Source organism: Vidua macroura, chromosome 2 (assembly GCF_024509145.1).
Source record: "Vidua macroura isolate BioBank_ID:100142 chromosome 2, ASM2450914v1, whole genome shotgun sequence".
NCBI classification, from domain to species: domain Eukaryota; kingdom Metazoa; phylum Chordata; class Aves; order Passeriformes; family Viduidae; genus Vidua; species Vidua macroura.
Window position 1 is genome coordinate 72,056,249 of NC_071572.1, and position 15,266 is coordinate 72,071,514.

Sequence of the window (15,266 nt, forward strand, 5' to 3'; positions counted from 1 at the left end):
CTTGCTCACTGCCAGCTGGGTGTAGGAAGACCAGGATTTGATAGTAACTCTCAGTTGGCAGCCTGCTCTTGGCTCTTAGCTTCTCAGATATGTGCACAGAGTACCAGGAGGCTTGTCTGCAGGGGATCTGCCTGTGGCACCAGTCTCTGAATCTACCACACATCGTTGCTGTCATTCCACAGTTGCCTGCCATGTGTGCAGGTAGTTACTGGGCTCTGGTTTGGGACAGGGTTTGAACAGGGTCCTGAAAGAGCACTGTAGCTTCTGTGTAACGGTACACTTGGGGAAAAAAGAGCTTCTGTTTCTCACCTCAGGAACATCTAAGTTAAGTTTATTCTAGGGGGTGGTTGTTTTGGGGCAGCTTCTTTATGAAAGCAATGCTGCTTTGTATCTTCATTAACTCCAGAGCTCAGTGGGCTGCAAATAGAGAATTTTCAGGCACCTTAGACCATTTAAGATCTGAAGCTTCATCCTGTGACTGAATCCTGGTGCCAGCAGCAGATATCCTGCAGTGTTTTGCCTGATGCAGATGATGGGTACAGTAGTGGCTGTCAGTGCTCTCTTTGCTCCACCAAATGGCAGATGTTAGAGATGCACAGCTGTCGTGGGCAATCCCGAGGGAAGTGAAATGTTGAGGATGACCAGTCCCTTGTGCAGATTGCAAGAGGCAGCAGAGGTGGAGGTTGAATACTGAATAAAAGAGTGAATGCTCCTGGCCTTTCAGATGAGAATTTCGGTTATGCAAAGAGGGGGAAAATGGTGCCATTCTTAGTGCTGAAAAACTTTTTAACTGCATTCTTTCTTTCTTTCTTTCTTTCTCTCTCTCTCTCTCTCTTTCCCATCCAACTTTCTCTTCCCTCATTTCCCTGGCTGTTGTAGCTATCAGAGGACCTACAATTACCAAGAAGTGAGTCGGACCCTGTGTCCCTCTGAGCCAACACCTGAAACAAGACCCTCTGACCAGATTATATTTGTGGATATTGCTTCCATGGCACCGTTCAATATTGCATATGAGCTCCTAGTCACCAGGCTGGAGAACTTCCAACTTGAGTAAGTTGGGATGTGAGAATACAAATGCAATTTCTTCATGTATCACTTGAACATCACTTGAGGGACTCGGTCCCTCTGCCTACTTTTCTCTTATTTTTCCTTCCCGGGGGAAAAAACAAAAATTGTTTAATCTGAGGGTACTTTGTGTGTATTCTAGCTCTGAAAGTTTTAGACCTCAACATTTTAGCATTTGTTTTCTAGGACCAACAAAGCCTTTAACTTCACTGCCAGCCCTTCCCAGCCCCAGGTAAGGAGGAGTCCTGTGTGGATTACTTGTATGTCTTACCACATACAAGTGGTTGATGTGATCTTTGATCATTCTATATGTAATTCAGAGTTCTATACTAATACAGTACAGAATCTAGAAAATATGAAAGCTAAAACTTAAGGCATCAATATGTCTGTTAGTTCAGAAGGAGGCACATATGAGCAGCACCTCCGGCTGAACAGCTTTGCTTAGAGCCCTGCAGATACAAATCCTCTCTTGAATGAAAATGCTGTTGGCAGTAACTGTAGAGATATAGGAACTTGTAGAGCTAGGAGGGTGTGTGATTTACCCAGGCTTCTGGGACTCTGTTTTTCTTGTTGCTTTCACTGTTAATAACACCATTTAATTTTAGGTTTTGTATTACCAGGCATCCTAGCTAATCTTTTTTGCTGACAAATAATCTTAATCTGGTTTGCAGATTCATGCAATGTTTTATACTATAGAAGCATAGGGAATGATGGTGACTCTTTATAAGTGCTCATTACTTAGGATTTTGTAATTTGTATATAGAGTGTTTAGGATATGAAATTAACTTTGTGACTGTGGTCTGATTTTTTTTGTCTCAATAATATGAGATTTATGACTTAATTAATAACCAAGCGTATGGAGTAGAAGACTGCTTCTTCATTGGTATAATGCTGAGGTGTTTGTAAATCAAGATATTAAGCAGTCTACAGTGGGAAGAAAAAAAAAAGGTTATTTAAAATATAGATGGGTGCTGTAGAAAGACATAACTGAAGGAGATGGCTGGAGCTGAGCTTGTGCCTGAGGGCAGAAGCAGAAATTGGATATGCTTATATAGGTGAGAAGTGTTGGCTGGATGTGTTTTTAACACTTGCAGTGTGTGCAGCAGAGAACTGCTGGCCTGAATGCCCTTGTGTTAATTGTGTACCTTGGTGCAAGCTTAGAGGAAATTATAGAAGAGTCCTCATGGACTAAAAGGTGGTCCTCATGCCCCTAAAACTTTCCAAGGGTCAAGTGATACGCGGAATAAATAAATAGACTCCATAACCTGGGGTAGTTATGAAGTGGGTATGTATGTCAGCGCCCGGCACAAGTGAGATAGCTCTCCAAAACTTGTGCCCCGAGCCTCAGTCTGACCCACACTTTTATTCCCAAAGATGTTCCATATGCAATACATTGCACAACTTTTTCATGCATATTCAACCCCTGGCCCCGCCTGTCCTCGCCTCTCACGCTAAATAAGTCCACGCCCTTCTGGGCACGCGTGGTTTGCTGTGGTGGTCGTAAGGGGGTCTCTCGGTGGTCCTGAGGCTGAAGATTGTGGTCTTCCTCATGATTGAACTTTTGAACTTTTCCTCTCTGCGCGTGCACTTTTGGTCCTTTGGTGCTTATCTGAGTACGTCTGTCAGTCTTGATAGGCTTGGAGACAGAGGAGCTTCTTTATCTGGGTTCTTTGCCTCCTCTGGTATTGTTCTTTATGCAAGAAGCTTCAGGATTTTGCATTTTCTTATGCCCTTTGTACCAGGCAGAGGTTTCTTAAGTAAAAGGTTAAAATTCAATACATAACTCTACAAGCTAAATTATAAATGCTTAATTCATTTTGTTAACTTAACTCCAAAAATCTCTGTTTCAAGGGGAAAAAGTGCCCCTGGAAAACCAAGGAGCTCAGTCTGCCCGTGTCCTTGCTTGGTGCAGACAAAACATGCTTTGCTAAGGAAACTGGCTCGGAAAGTTTGCACTTTGTAGGGACTTGTGGTTGGAGTCAGCACTCCTTCAGCAGGGACCCTGCTTGGGGAGGGGTGCTGGGAATAAATGCTTTAGTAGAAAAGGGCAACTTGGAAAAGGCTTGGGTGATTTCCTGCTTGTCCCTGCCCTCCCACTTCAGGGTTGTAATTCCTGGGAATGGCATGGGAAACAGAAAGCAGCTGGAGTGCTTTAGTGCTTGCTCAGCACTAAAGTTTATGTGCCAGAGAGGGAGCTCTACAGTTGGAAAAGTCTCAGGTGATGGTTTTGGAGCAGGGGTGGCGGTAGCTTCCAGTGTAGCAGCAATGGCTGTCTGGTGACCATATGGAAGGGAGGAAGGTGGCTGGTGGCACTCCTCAGCCTTGTGTCCCTCCGAGGGGATATGAGGTGCCCATCAGCCCCTCATGGTAGCTGTGGCTTGGAGCCTGAGCTCTCAGGGTCTGGCCTCCAAGGGGGGCGATGAGAGCCCTTGCAACAAGCACCCTGATGGGGCAGGCACAGGAGCCCCACTTCTCCAGCAGCTGGCTGGGGTAGTGCATCAAATTTTTACTGGACAAATATACAAATAATGATATTGCCTGAGACATATTTTGTCCAGATCCGAAAAAACAGCTTTTTCTAACCCCACAAACTGTCTTGTGGGCCTGCTCAATGAAGGAGATGCCGTTCCTTCCCCCACAGGAAAAGTAGGAATATTGCCAGCTATTAGTGTCTCACAGATTTTTTTAGAGTTAGAGCTGAAGTATTTTCAAAGCTCAAGTGCAAAGAGAAACCCCCATTATGCTTTGCCATCAAAGCAAAGGAACAACCTTAAATCCTACAACTAATATCAATAATTTATTTATGAAACTCTTGACAGAGTTTCAGCCATTTGACCTAATACTGTCTATGGTCTGTCTTTGAGGCAACCGATTTGAGAAAGCTCTGTGATGTTTTCAATATATAAAAGTACAACCAGCAGTATGGAATCATCTGGATATTGCTCATATCAATTTAAAATGGAATGGAGTGTAAAATGAAGTTACTTTAGCTTCATCAGGTGAAAAAAGCTTAAGAGAGCAGAAGCTATGCTGTATTTTGCATGTTGAAGATGCTTGTATCTAATAGCATACTGTGCAAGAGGGACAGTTGCCTGTGTATATTTAATCTGCCCTTCTGTAATGTAAGGTCTTAATATTTGAAATCTGATTTTTTATGAAAGCCATCCACATCCAACCCCAAAGCCCATCTAGGGCTGTTGAGGTAGCTTAGGATGGTGTTGAAGATATTGCCAAGGGTGATTTCTGGATCATGACTCTTGTACTCTGCTTTCTCTGCAGTATTTTCTGTACAAATTTCCTCAGGATGTTGATTCAGTCATTATAAATGTGGTGTCTGATGCAGCATACCCATGCTCAGTTGTCTCTGTCCAGGATATTGTGGTAAGTCCGAGCAGAGAAGGGTAAGGAGCTGCCTGCTGGAGCTGTGTCCCGCTGTGAGGGGTCTGTGCCCTGCAGAGGGAAAAGCCCAAGGCAGGGCTTTGCCCTGGTGGTGGTGGTGAAGGGAGCCCCTGAAGGAGGAATGAAAATTCTGTGGGAAGGAGGCCAAGACAGAGATGCTGAGTTCAAGCAACTCATACAGAGACTTTTGTTGTAAATAGGTGAACAAGCTGTTCCTTTCTAGCCTATCCATAGGGAACACATTCCACATAGGGAATTTATGTCTCCCTTGTGAGGTTTCCTGCTGCCCTGTGATATGGGTCTGTCTCCCCCTGAGGGGTGTTGGGTGGAATGTTCGTGGCTCAGGGAGGGAACAGTGCTGTTTCCTTGACTCTGCCCTGGCTCAAGGTAGCTTGGGGAACTTCTGATTTTCAGATACATGATGTTTTTCTTCCTTTCCAGTTCGATTTCCTTTCTGTATATTTCATCCCCTTTCCTGGGGTGTTCCCTGTCATGGAGGTTGGCTGTTGCTTGTAGCTGGGAAATAGCCCCATACTTATTCTCTTTCCCCACCTCCCTGTGTAATGCAGGATCCTGCAGTATAGGAGCAGACAGACATGCAAGATGTTCTGTTCCCTTGGATACCCCAGCTGGGGCCTTTTTTTGCTGTTCTGTTTTTTTGCTGTGTTTTCCAGCTGGCTTCCTTTGAAAATAGTTTGGATGTTGTCCCTGGTTTAACCCTTAGTTGTCTGTTTTAGTGCCCAGTGTATGACCTGGACCATAACGTGGAGTTCAATGGAGTCTATCAGTCTATGACAAAGCAGGCAGCCATAACAGTGCAGGTGAGATGCTGATTTGTGTCGCAGTGTTTTCTAGTGCCTGTGTAGCAATTAAAACTTGATCTCTGGCCTGTTGGAGGGGAGAGTCTCATGGATTTTCTGTCTTCTTCCATCCTTCTGTGCAGAGAAAAGATTTCCCAGGTGAGCAGTTCTTTGTTGTGTTCGTCATCAAGCCAGAGGATTATGCCTGTGGGGGTTCTGTGCCTTCTTCAATTCATGGTAAGTTGTTCTGGGAGGTGGATTTGATTGCTGCATCAGAGTGATGGAACAGTGGGTGTCTTTTGGGACCTTCCTGTGGGATGCCACCGGGTGATTTTGTAGGTCTGTCTTATCCAGGTAGTTGTGAGGAAGTGTGAAGTATCAATTTGATATTGTTGGATAGGTCAAAAGTCTTGATAAATGCAGGAGGTGGTTGGCTAGTACAGTGCCTGGCATGCTGGGGTTATGTGCTTTTCAGTAGCACCACTGGGGCCTTGGGAGACACTGGAGACATCCAGGCAATGCTGCTTACAGCTTTTTGTTTGGTTCTCACCTCTGCTCCCTGCTGCTGTATTATCCTCTTGGCTCCATGGAACCTCAGTTCCTGCAGAGAGCATCTTCTCCAACTCCTATCTTGGGATCTGTGACAGCTCTGAACTTGGGGGAACAGGAAAAATTGGTAATTCTGGGAAAATAGTTTTACAAAATACTTGTTCTAGTGTCTTTTTCAACCAGTAAACACTGTGTCCACTTGCTGGGCAGTAGTAAAAGCAAAATCTCCACCACTCATTTAGTGGCTGTAACTGGAGTGGGAACATTCCTATTCTCAAAGCCTCGAAGCTTCCTCCCTATAGAAGAAGCAAGACTGCAACCAACAGATATACTGGGCTCCCTCAACAGCTTTTTACTACTCCCTTGCCACCTTTCTGCCCCAATTTTCCCACAAAAAAAGAACTGTGTCCTTTGGGGTGTTATTCTCTCATCCTAAGGCTGTCAGCAGAGCTGTACTGGCCAAGTGTGTTAAGCCCTGCAGAAACAGAGCAAGTTTCTAGAGTGGCATCCTGCGCAGAAGTGTTTTACTCACAGAGATTTGGCCAAAGGCAAAAATGGACTCCCACTACCTGTAATAAGAGAATATCTCCTTTGGGGATTAAATGAATAGGAAATGAGATGCCTTTGGGATCCAGACATCCAGACTTAAGCAATATATGGAAGGCTCAAGCAGGGATTTCTAGTCTGAAAAAAAGTTTGTGAATGGGGAGGAAGAGAGAAACATTTGGGAAAGGCTGCATATTGACAGATCAGAGAACATTTTAAAGCAAAACCACTCACACATTTTAGTGAAAAGCCAGACCCTGTTGTTTTTGCAAGTTCAGAGAACCAAGATGAGTGCCAGAAATCATTAATGTTGATTGTTTTTATATTTTCTGTACACTGTGCACCTCACAGGGAATGTCAACCGTACCTGGAACCTGCAGCGGACAAAGAACCTTCAAGTGACGATTGTGCCCTCCATTAAAAGTCAGTGTCTTTGGGCAGAGCAATGCAACTTTACAGGGGTACTTGGCACTTATGAATACAGGGGTATGACTGGGCCAGCAGCCTCTGAAGGAATGGTGCAGAAAGCACCAGCAAAGGAGACAAAACCACTTGGAGCCTGCTCCCTTCCAGGAAGGGCTGTGTGACACACCAGCTAGCACTGGGGGTCAAGAAATGGGGGGAGATCGTGCTGAACAGGTTCTGTCAGTTCTTTTTGAAGAAAGCCAATGGGTTTGGAAGGGCTGTTTGGGGCTGGGCATTTTTACAAGGTGGTATTGGGAAGAGTGCTGACCCTGCGAGGTGCTGTTCCTGCTCTGTGAGCTGACTGATCCCTTCTCTTTCCTCAGAGTCTGTTTATGTCCAGGCCATGTTCTTCAGCTTCCTGAGTTTCCTCTCCTTTTACCTGGGCTCAGTGGTTGTTGCTTTTGTGCACTACATTAGGTGAGTTGAGGGGTTATAAAAGGTCCAGGCAAGGCTTCTGTTTCTTATCATCAGGGACACCACACCCTGCAGAAAATTTGGGATGAGTGGGGTGGCAAGCATCTAAGCAGAGCAGCTGAAGAAGTCCATGACTACTCAGTGGGCTCCTAACCATCAGTCAGAAAATATCTCTTCCTGTGCTATGGGGACCATGGGAAGGATGAAAATTGAAGGGTCTGCCCTCTCAATCCTGTAGTGCCCCAACCCGGTGTTTTCTTATGTAAGAACACTGGGCAGCAGGTGGGAATTGTGAAGGGATCAGTCTGGGATATGGAGTGTGAGAGCATGCTGGACTGAGAGCTGCAATAAGTGGCAGTGACACAAATTTGGCCTTGGAGTCCCAAGAATGCTAGTTTCCTTCCTAACCTGCCTCCCCTACCCCAGACTTTGATGTCTGGGCTTGTGTTGAGAACAATGTCTGCGTCGGCATGGCTTAACTTCAAGACACATCAATGAAAATACATTTCATTGGAACAATTCAATGAAATTACTTAAGTGCATGCTCTTATTTGCTGGTATTTTTCTGTGTTGTGGAAATATGTTGGTAGGGTTTTTTTGTTGGTTTGTTTTTTTTTTATACCGTCTTTCTGCTTGACATCTGCATTGACGGGGTGTGATACGGGCTTCTTAAGCATTAGTGTCTCTAAATCCTGCTGCCACTTCAGTAGATTCATACATGATTGTTCCCCTGAGCAGTGAAGATCGGTTTGGAAAGATGGTGTGAAGGTCTCTCCCAGCATACTGAGCTTTGTAGAATGGAATAAGACAAGGAAATGGTTGTCCTGCCTCTGGTGGATAGCTGAGGGGGTGAAAAAGCCCTCTGTTGCTTTGGAAGTTAGAGAGGTGGATAGCAAGCAGTCATATCTGAGTTGTGCCTAGTCCAAACAGTATTTTTCTTTTTTGTTGTTGTGTGTGTTTGTTTCTTTTGTGCTTATTTTTGTTGGTTTTATTTGGTATTTTTTAGAGCTTGCACCATATTTACCTATTGGTGTCCTAGATAATCCTGCCATGCCTGGCAGGTGATGAGATTTGTTGGCTTGTCTCATGAGTGCTGTCTGTTGCTTTGCAGGGTTCAGAGGAAAGCTTCAGCTGGGAGATTGAGCCCTGAGCATGGTAAGGTCTCTTCTCTGTTGTGTGACAGCTTTGAGTGAACAGCACAGGCCCCAGGCCAGACAAAGGACAGGCTGTCAGTCGAGTACCTTCTGTCCTGGAGCTGTCTTCCCTGGTAGCTCACATAGTCTCTGGTGCTGAGGAAAGATATTAGAGCTTCCTCTCTGCCCTTATAAGAGAGGGCCTTTGAAGCCAGCTGCCCTGAACCTGGTCCTGACTCCTACCCCTAGAAGATGCCTTTTAAAGTGGTGGAGGAAGGCCAAGCCTTGCCTGGACCTGACTACAGGCTAATGTTCCTGATGCCAGGTCTGCTGATTTTTAAACAAGGCACTTTTGAGTATATCAGCTCTTATGCTTTTAAGAATTCCTCTGCCTAGTTTAAGCATGGGGTCTTTTAATGTTTTAATTTAATTTAAATGTGAAATTGTTTTTCGCTGGAATTGCAGACAGCTGGGTGAATGAATGACTAATAGAGTTAGGTAGTGGTGTTTATGATATTTGTGTTGGCATTGGATTCAGTTTACTTTGTGCTGCACCCACATTTCCACAAGCTGCAGCCTTCTGCCTCATAAAAACAGAGCTGCATCTAAGAAGCTTCCAGTGAAAGATGGAAGATTTTGTCATGTGGATGGGGGACACTGGGAGTTCTTGCTTTCTGGTGAGGTGTGGGAGTCTTTTCATTTTGATTAAATATTTAGTGCCTGCAAAGTAGTTCAAAGCCTTGGTGCTGAGGTCATTTGTACCTCTCTCCTGGAGGAAGGGAGGACATAGTTTTGGCAGCATTGAGAGGTTCTTGATGTTATTCCTTTTTTGATGTGAGCATTTTCAGTCTCTCCGGTCTGCTACATCCCATCAGATAAGCACGGTAGTATAACTGAGCTGTGTTTAAAGGATTAGCAGTGGAACTTCACTCTGACTGGCATTAATTGGCTTAATATTTCTGCTGAGGACCTGGGGGCATTTGAATTCTTAGACTTGCTTTGTCAGCCACTAAGATGCACATGTATCCCTGTATTTGGAAAATGTGTGAAAGTTTTTTTTTTCACAACATGTTCAGGGAACTGTAAAAATGTCCATAAATATATTCTAATTTTATATCATTTGGGATGGATCCTGCTGTAAAACAAGAGAAGGCCTTAGGGCACTGGAGCACTGGGAAAGACTTGTGTGTTGGGGAGTTTGAGTAAGCTGAAGGGACCTGTCCAAGGCTGTGGAAGAGCTCCAGGGTGCTGACAAGGAATCACTGTCTAAGACAAGGAGGCACAGTCTCAGCCAGGTGACACCAGAAATCCCAGGGAGTGCTGCTGATGCTGCAGCTGAGGTTTAATCTGCTGAAGCCAGCTTAGAAGCTGCCTTCTAAACTGCCCTGCTGAGAGGTGGAAGTTAAATTCTGGTGTTTGGAAAATTCCCAAAGAAGCTGCAGGGTACAGATGCTGGACTTAGTAAGGACCTGGAGAGTAGAGAACTGGGTTGCTGAGCAGGGAGGACTGCTGAACAGCATCCCTGTGAAGGGAGAGAGGAGCACACTTCCTTCATCATTTACAGCTTTCCTCCCAGAGGCACCTACTGCTTCTGTGACCTGTCCTCTCCCTTGTAATTCATTGCCACTTTCACATACCTGGCACTGCATGTTGCAGCCATGTCCTGTCCTCTGGGGAGGAATCATGTCATCATGTCCTACCCACATGCTGTTTCCTCATCTATTGTCTCTTCAGGGTGTGTCTGACTGATGCTTATAAAATGGTAATTAGCATCTTCCCTGTCTTCCAGGTCAGTGGAAACACTGGCTTTCTCTGTGGGTTTTTTTTTTTTTTTTTTCTCTCCTTCCTACCCTTTGGAATTCCTTTCCCTCCCAAGTACCCCTGGATCTTACCTTCTTCATTACTCCCCATTCCTTTTCCCCACCAAGGAACTGGATGGAATTGCTCAACAATGTGTCTGCCATTGGTCCTGGAATGTCCTGCCACTCCATGTACCTCCTTGCTCTTGTTATCCATCTTATTTCTGGCTTCTGTGGTTCACTCTTTTTTTTTTTTTTTTTTTTTATCCCATGGCACACCTTCCCTTCCACCTCCTCACTATCTGGTGGAGGTAATCCCTGGAGGAACCACGCCTGGCGTGGTACATTTATTTTGGTGACTCACTCTCACAGTGGGAAGTGGGATGGAAATTAGTGAGTGAGCTGGGTCCAAAGTGGCTGTTAGAGACAGGGCAGAGTGCCTTTTCTACTTGGCTTGCCTGCTTTGTCCAGATTTAAATCTTTGGTAACTTGGGAGAGAAGGTTGACAGGTCACTTGAGAGAATAAAGCCTGGTCTAAAATTAGGAGGGAGTATCCTCATGGAACAGGTCTGACAGGCCTAGGAATTGTGCTTGTGCCTTGCTGCTGTGAAATGCTTTTGCCCTCTTCCCGGTGATCTGGATTTCCAAATGACTTTTAAAGAAACAGGAAAAGCTTCCATGAGAAAGGGAGATTGGATTGGAGGTGATGAGGAGAAGCTGCATCTTGCTCCTGCAGCTACCTACAACAACATCCTGCCAATCTCAGCTCAGGGCTCAAGGGCTGTCACCTGGGGCCTGCAGTGTGCCAGAGCCCTCCTCTGGTGCTCAGTCCATGCCATGTTCACTTCTGATGCTCCTCTGAGTTTATTTTCTCTGTTAGAGGGATGGGGCAGGAGCGTCATAGAGCCAAAATTTGAGACCAAGTCTTAACCCCTAGCCCAACAAACACAGCAGACATGCCAAAGAAAAGCAGTAATTGGGACTTGAAATATCAAGTATCATTGCTGCATGGGTGCTTCTCTGACTTGGGGTCAGTCAGGGACAAGTTTTAGATCTCTCTATGTTTGTGGCTAATGAAAATGGTACAAAAACCTACACAAGGTGTTACAGAAATGCTCAGAATTTCCAGTTGGAAAGAGCACTCTGCCTGTGCCTGTCAGTTTGAGACCAGTCATGTACTGGGAAGCCAGAGATGCAGCTGGGGAAGCCAGGCCATTGCCAGGCTGCAGTAAGGCTTTAAATACTGTGCCACGTTCTGCATTGCTTTGCTGCTGACTGACCACATATGGTATTGTTGCAGGGATGAAGCTTTAAAGCAACTTAGCCTGTCTCACTGTTTGATACTACTGGAAAACATGGTCCTGTTCCTGCTGCCTTGCTTCCCTCCCTCTTGTGACTGACCTCTCAGGGAAGGGATTCAGCTGGCTTTGTTTCCTGCCATGTAGGTCAGCCGCTGAGCTCCGCCATTGGAAGCAACAAGAGGGAATGTGGAGGCAGGACAGCACTCCTTCCTGTTTCATATATGTGGGCATGAGGCAGGATGTTCCTAGCCCTCAAAGGCTTGCCCTTCTTGTCATCAGCACGAGATCATTACCACTTTCTGCATAAAACATTTTTTAATCTCTCCTTGATTGGTTAAACTTATGTAGCAGCTGTCCTGCCAAAGTCTGTGACTCTTCCAGACATAGCTGAAGTTTTGAAGAGATTTGAGGAGTTGCATGAGATGGGGAAAGAGAAGAAGAAGAGTTGCATGAGATGGGGAAAGAGAAGAACTAGAAATTCAGAAGGCTGTTAAGAACATCCTGAGGCTTGCTCTAAAATTGACCGAGATCACAATGTGATCTGTATGGGGTGCTGGAGGGAGGCTCCTGCTGCCAGTCTCACTGGCACCCTGTGTGGGGAGGCTGAAGGGAATAGGTTTCCTTCACACCACAAAACAAGGGTTTCCCTTTTGCACAGTATGCTCTAGAGAGAGATTGCCATCTGTTTAGAGAAATGTTCCTTTTCCCAAGCCCCTCCAGCTCTTCAAGCTGTTTATATTCACCTCAGAGATGTTTTGAAGCACTGACATGAAACTAATTGTCCCTTCTGGGTCTGTTTCATTGCAGGATCTGGGATGATGACTTCTTCACAGCCCATCTCAGCCAGCACTCCTGAGGGAAGCAGCTATGGTGCTATTGGTATGGTATATTCCAGAATTGGGGCACAGGAAGGCTTCTCCATGGGGTGGAGGAAGGCCCTTTTAGGGTGATTTAACACCAGAGAAGGATAAAGCTGTAAACTACTTTAGGAGTGTCTTGCAACTATTAAAAAAACCCAACAACCCAAACAACCAAATTGCAGTTTTTGAGGTCCAGGTTGCACTTTAGGGAAAAGCATGTACATAATAAAAGTGGCAAATCTAAAAGAGATGCCCTAAGAGACTGTCATTGGAAATGTGTCTTAGACAAAACTACAGTCACCTGAGAGCTGTGGGTGACAATGCTTAGAAGCTGCCTTCTAAATGCTTCAGATAGGACATTTACTAGTGACTGAAAAAGGTCCCTTGCAAGCAAGCTTCTAGGAGCCTGTTATTAGCTCAGAGCCTGCCTTTAAAGCAAAGCATGCCTAGCCCTGGGAGGCTGAAGGGCTGTGTGCCATAAAGCAAGACACAGTCAGAGTTTCTTGCCCCCAGGGGTTTCACTAGGGAAGAAATAATGTCATACTGCCAACAGGTAAATCATGCCCTGGAAGCAGAGGAGATGATAACTTCCTGAGGGCTTAATGACCACTTTTCCCTCCTTCCCCTTTTTCCAAAGAAATCTTTTTAAAGCATTTGGGAAATGAGGAAGAAACCTGTGTTCTGCCCATGTTGATGTGGGCAATGAGCTGGGAGTTGCCCAGCCTGTGGGAAGTGCAGGCAGGTCCTGCTAACCTGTATGTGACCAGTAGCAGGGATGCCATGGGAATAAAGCTGGTACTCTGCCTGCTTTGAAAAAAATCTACTTTCTTCTTTGTCTTTTGTTCTATAGTATTTTTAGAAAAGCTTAGCTATATATAAAGTTTACATAAAATCTGAAGGTTAACTAGGTGAGTGTGCTTTTGACCCCTAATAGTCTGCTTCTTTCTCTAGAGGTATTTGTCTTGTCTCAGAATTCCAGATTTCAGAGCCCAGTCTAGTACAGAGTAGAAAATGTTAAGAGATGAAAAGTAATAGAATAAAAGCAGAGTGAAAACTAAAATGCTGCAGAGGGGAAGATAATGGTCCTTCAAACTGCTCTTAGCTGAGCACCTAAAACTTTTAGGAAAGTTTGGGATCACAGAAAATTTTTTTCCTTGAACTGGCCTTATCAACTTGTCAAAGCATCAGAGAATCCGGGACAGCTTGATTCTTGCTGTGCACAGAGGGATTTAGCCTTTACCCTGCGTGTCTCTTTGTCCCCGCTGCGGCCCAGACGAGTCCAGCTCCAGCGGCGGACGTCAGCTGTCCTCCCCGGAGCGCAGGCCCCCGGCTGGCTCGGACACAGACAGCTCCGTGGAGGAGGAGAGCGACTTTGACACCATGCCAGAAATTGAGAGCGATAAGAACATCATCCGCACCAAGGTACGGCTCGTGCCGCGGTGTGGCCCTCGTGCTGGGCCATGGGCATGTCTGGGCCATGACCAGAACTGGTCACGTTAGTGAAATCTCAAAAATCCTGTTCCCTTTCAGGGTGGATTTCATCTAATACAGCCGAGTATGCTTCTTAGTCTTTTTTCAGTCACTGAAAGTTTTCCCACTGTGATAAGAGTGCTGCTGAAGTGAGTGCTTTAATATGGAAAATCAAAATGTATTGGGGACTATTGAGAAAGGAGGAAAACACCCAGAGAGAGCTGTCCCAGAAAGTTCAAGGAGGTGTGAAGATAGGGAGAAAATAATCTGCAACAGTAGGTGGCTATTTAGTAAAAGTAGTGTGACTACAGTGAATGTACAGAGGGGCTTTAAGCCAGCAGCTCTCAAAGTGCCTCCTTCTGTCATCTTGCACTGCTCTGTGTGGTTGGAGCCATTCCTGGAGGTCAGAGGATTTTGCAGAACTCACCCCCATAGAACCAAGGGACACAGTGAGTTCACTGTGTAAAACCAGTTCAAATACCACCAAGCTGCAAATATGTTAAGATCTTCTACTGGCATCTGTAATCTACATTGGTTCTTCTTTTCTTCCCTCTTTCCCCACTTGCTAATGTTTTAGGTGTTCCTCTATCTATCAGACTTGTCCAGGAAAGACAGAAGAATTGTCAGCAAAAAATACAAAATCTATTTCTGGTAAGAACAAGGCAAACTCCTAAGGCGCAAACTCTGGACCCAGAGTCTCTGGTTGTGGAGTCTGTCCACATGCCCTTCTTCTGAACCACTTCTGAGCTACCCTGTATTCCATTCTGACCCTGTTCCAATCAGTAACTGCAGATCCCACATACCTCAAGTAAGGGTATTTGTGTACCAGTGCACTCACGATCCTGGCAATGGATTCGGTTTTGCATCATTGCTTTTAAGGGTGGTAACAACCAGTGCACTGAAACATAACGGGGAGGGGGAGAAACTGGCACTGAAACACGTGAGCTTGTGGCTGACATCCTGGCTTTTCCTGTGCCCTTAGCATTTGCCTCTTGTTTGCCTCCTGTGTGCATGAGCACATGTGCTCCTCTGCTTCAGGGGCTCACAGTGAGATCATAACCCCAGAGGAGTGAAATGTGCACATTGCTCCACGAGCCCTGTGGGGCTTTCTTCTGGGTGTGCAGCCCTGGTTTTGGTGCGTGTGTAACTGCTGCTGCTGTCTCCCCTCTGCAGGAACATCATCACCATTGCAGTGTTCTATGCCCTGCCGGTCATCCAGCTCGTCATCACTTACCAGACGGTGCGTTTGGCTCCATGGCTGCCCCCTCTTGCTTTAAACTTGCCCCGTGGTTGTGTTGTGCAAGGATGACAGTGAAACTGGGATCACCCAGGATCTGCTCTGTGTAAAGAGCAGTTTACCTTAGCTGCTCTCACTGCACTGTGTTGATGTTACAGTGAGCTTGGCTCATTGGGCTTGCATTTCTGCTATTTCTGCTTGGGGAGGGGGAGTGCTGCTGTTTTCTTC

At 45.6% G+C, this 15,266-nt stretch overlaps 1 protein-coding gene across 3 annotated transcripts in view; it reads left to right on the forward strand.

Moving 5' to 3' along the window:
* The window catches only part of SIDT1 (SID1 transmembrane family member 1), a 41,083-nt gene that overhangs the window by 14,073 nt on the left and 11,744 nt on the right, over positions 1 to 15,266 (forward strand). For all 3 annotated transcript variants that reach the window (XM_053970154.1, XM_053970155.1, XM_053970156.1), the window contains exons 3-14: positions 880 to 1,050; positions 1,252 to 1,297; positions 4,345 to 4,446; positions 5,202 to 5,285; positions 5,408 to 5,501; positions 6,711 to 6,782; positions 7,148 to 7,241; positions 8,350 to 8,393; positions 12,279 to 12,350; positions 13,605 to 13,753; positions 14,379 to 14,452; positions 14,975 to 15,041. In XM_053970154.1, coding sequence (XP_053826129.1) covers positions 880 to 1,050; positions 1,252 to 1,297; positions 4,345 to 4,446; positions 5,202 to 5,285; positions 5,408 to 5,501; positions 6,711 to 6,782; positions 7,148 to 7,241; positions 8,350 to 8,393; positions 12,279 to 12,350; positions 13,605 to 13,753; positions 14,379 to 14,452; positions 14,975 to 15,041 — 1,069 coding nt within the window. The remainder of the gene's footprint in view (positions 1 to 879; positions 1,051 to 1,251; positions 1,298 to 4,344; positions 4,447 to 5,201; positions 5,286 to 5,407; positions 5,502 to 6,710; positions 6,783 to 7,147; positions 7,242 to 8,349; positions 8,394 to 12,278; positions 12,351 to 13,604; positions 13,754 to 14,378; positions 14,453 to 14,974; positions 15,042 to 15,266) is intronic.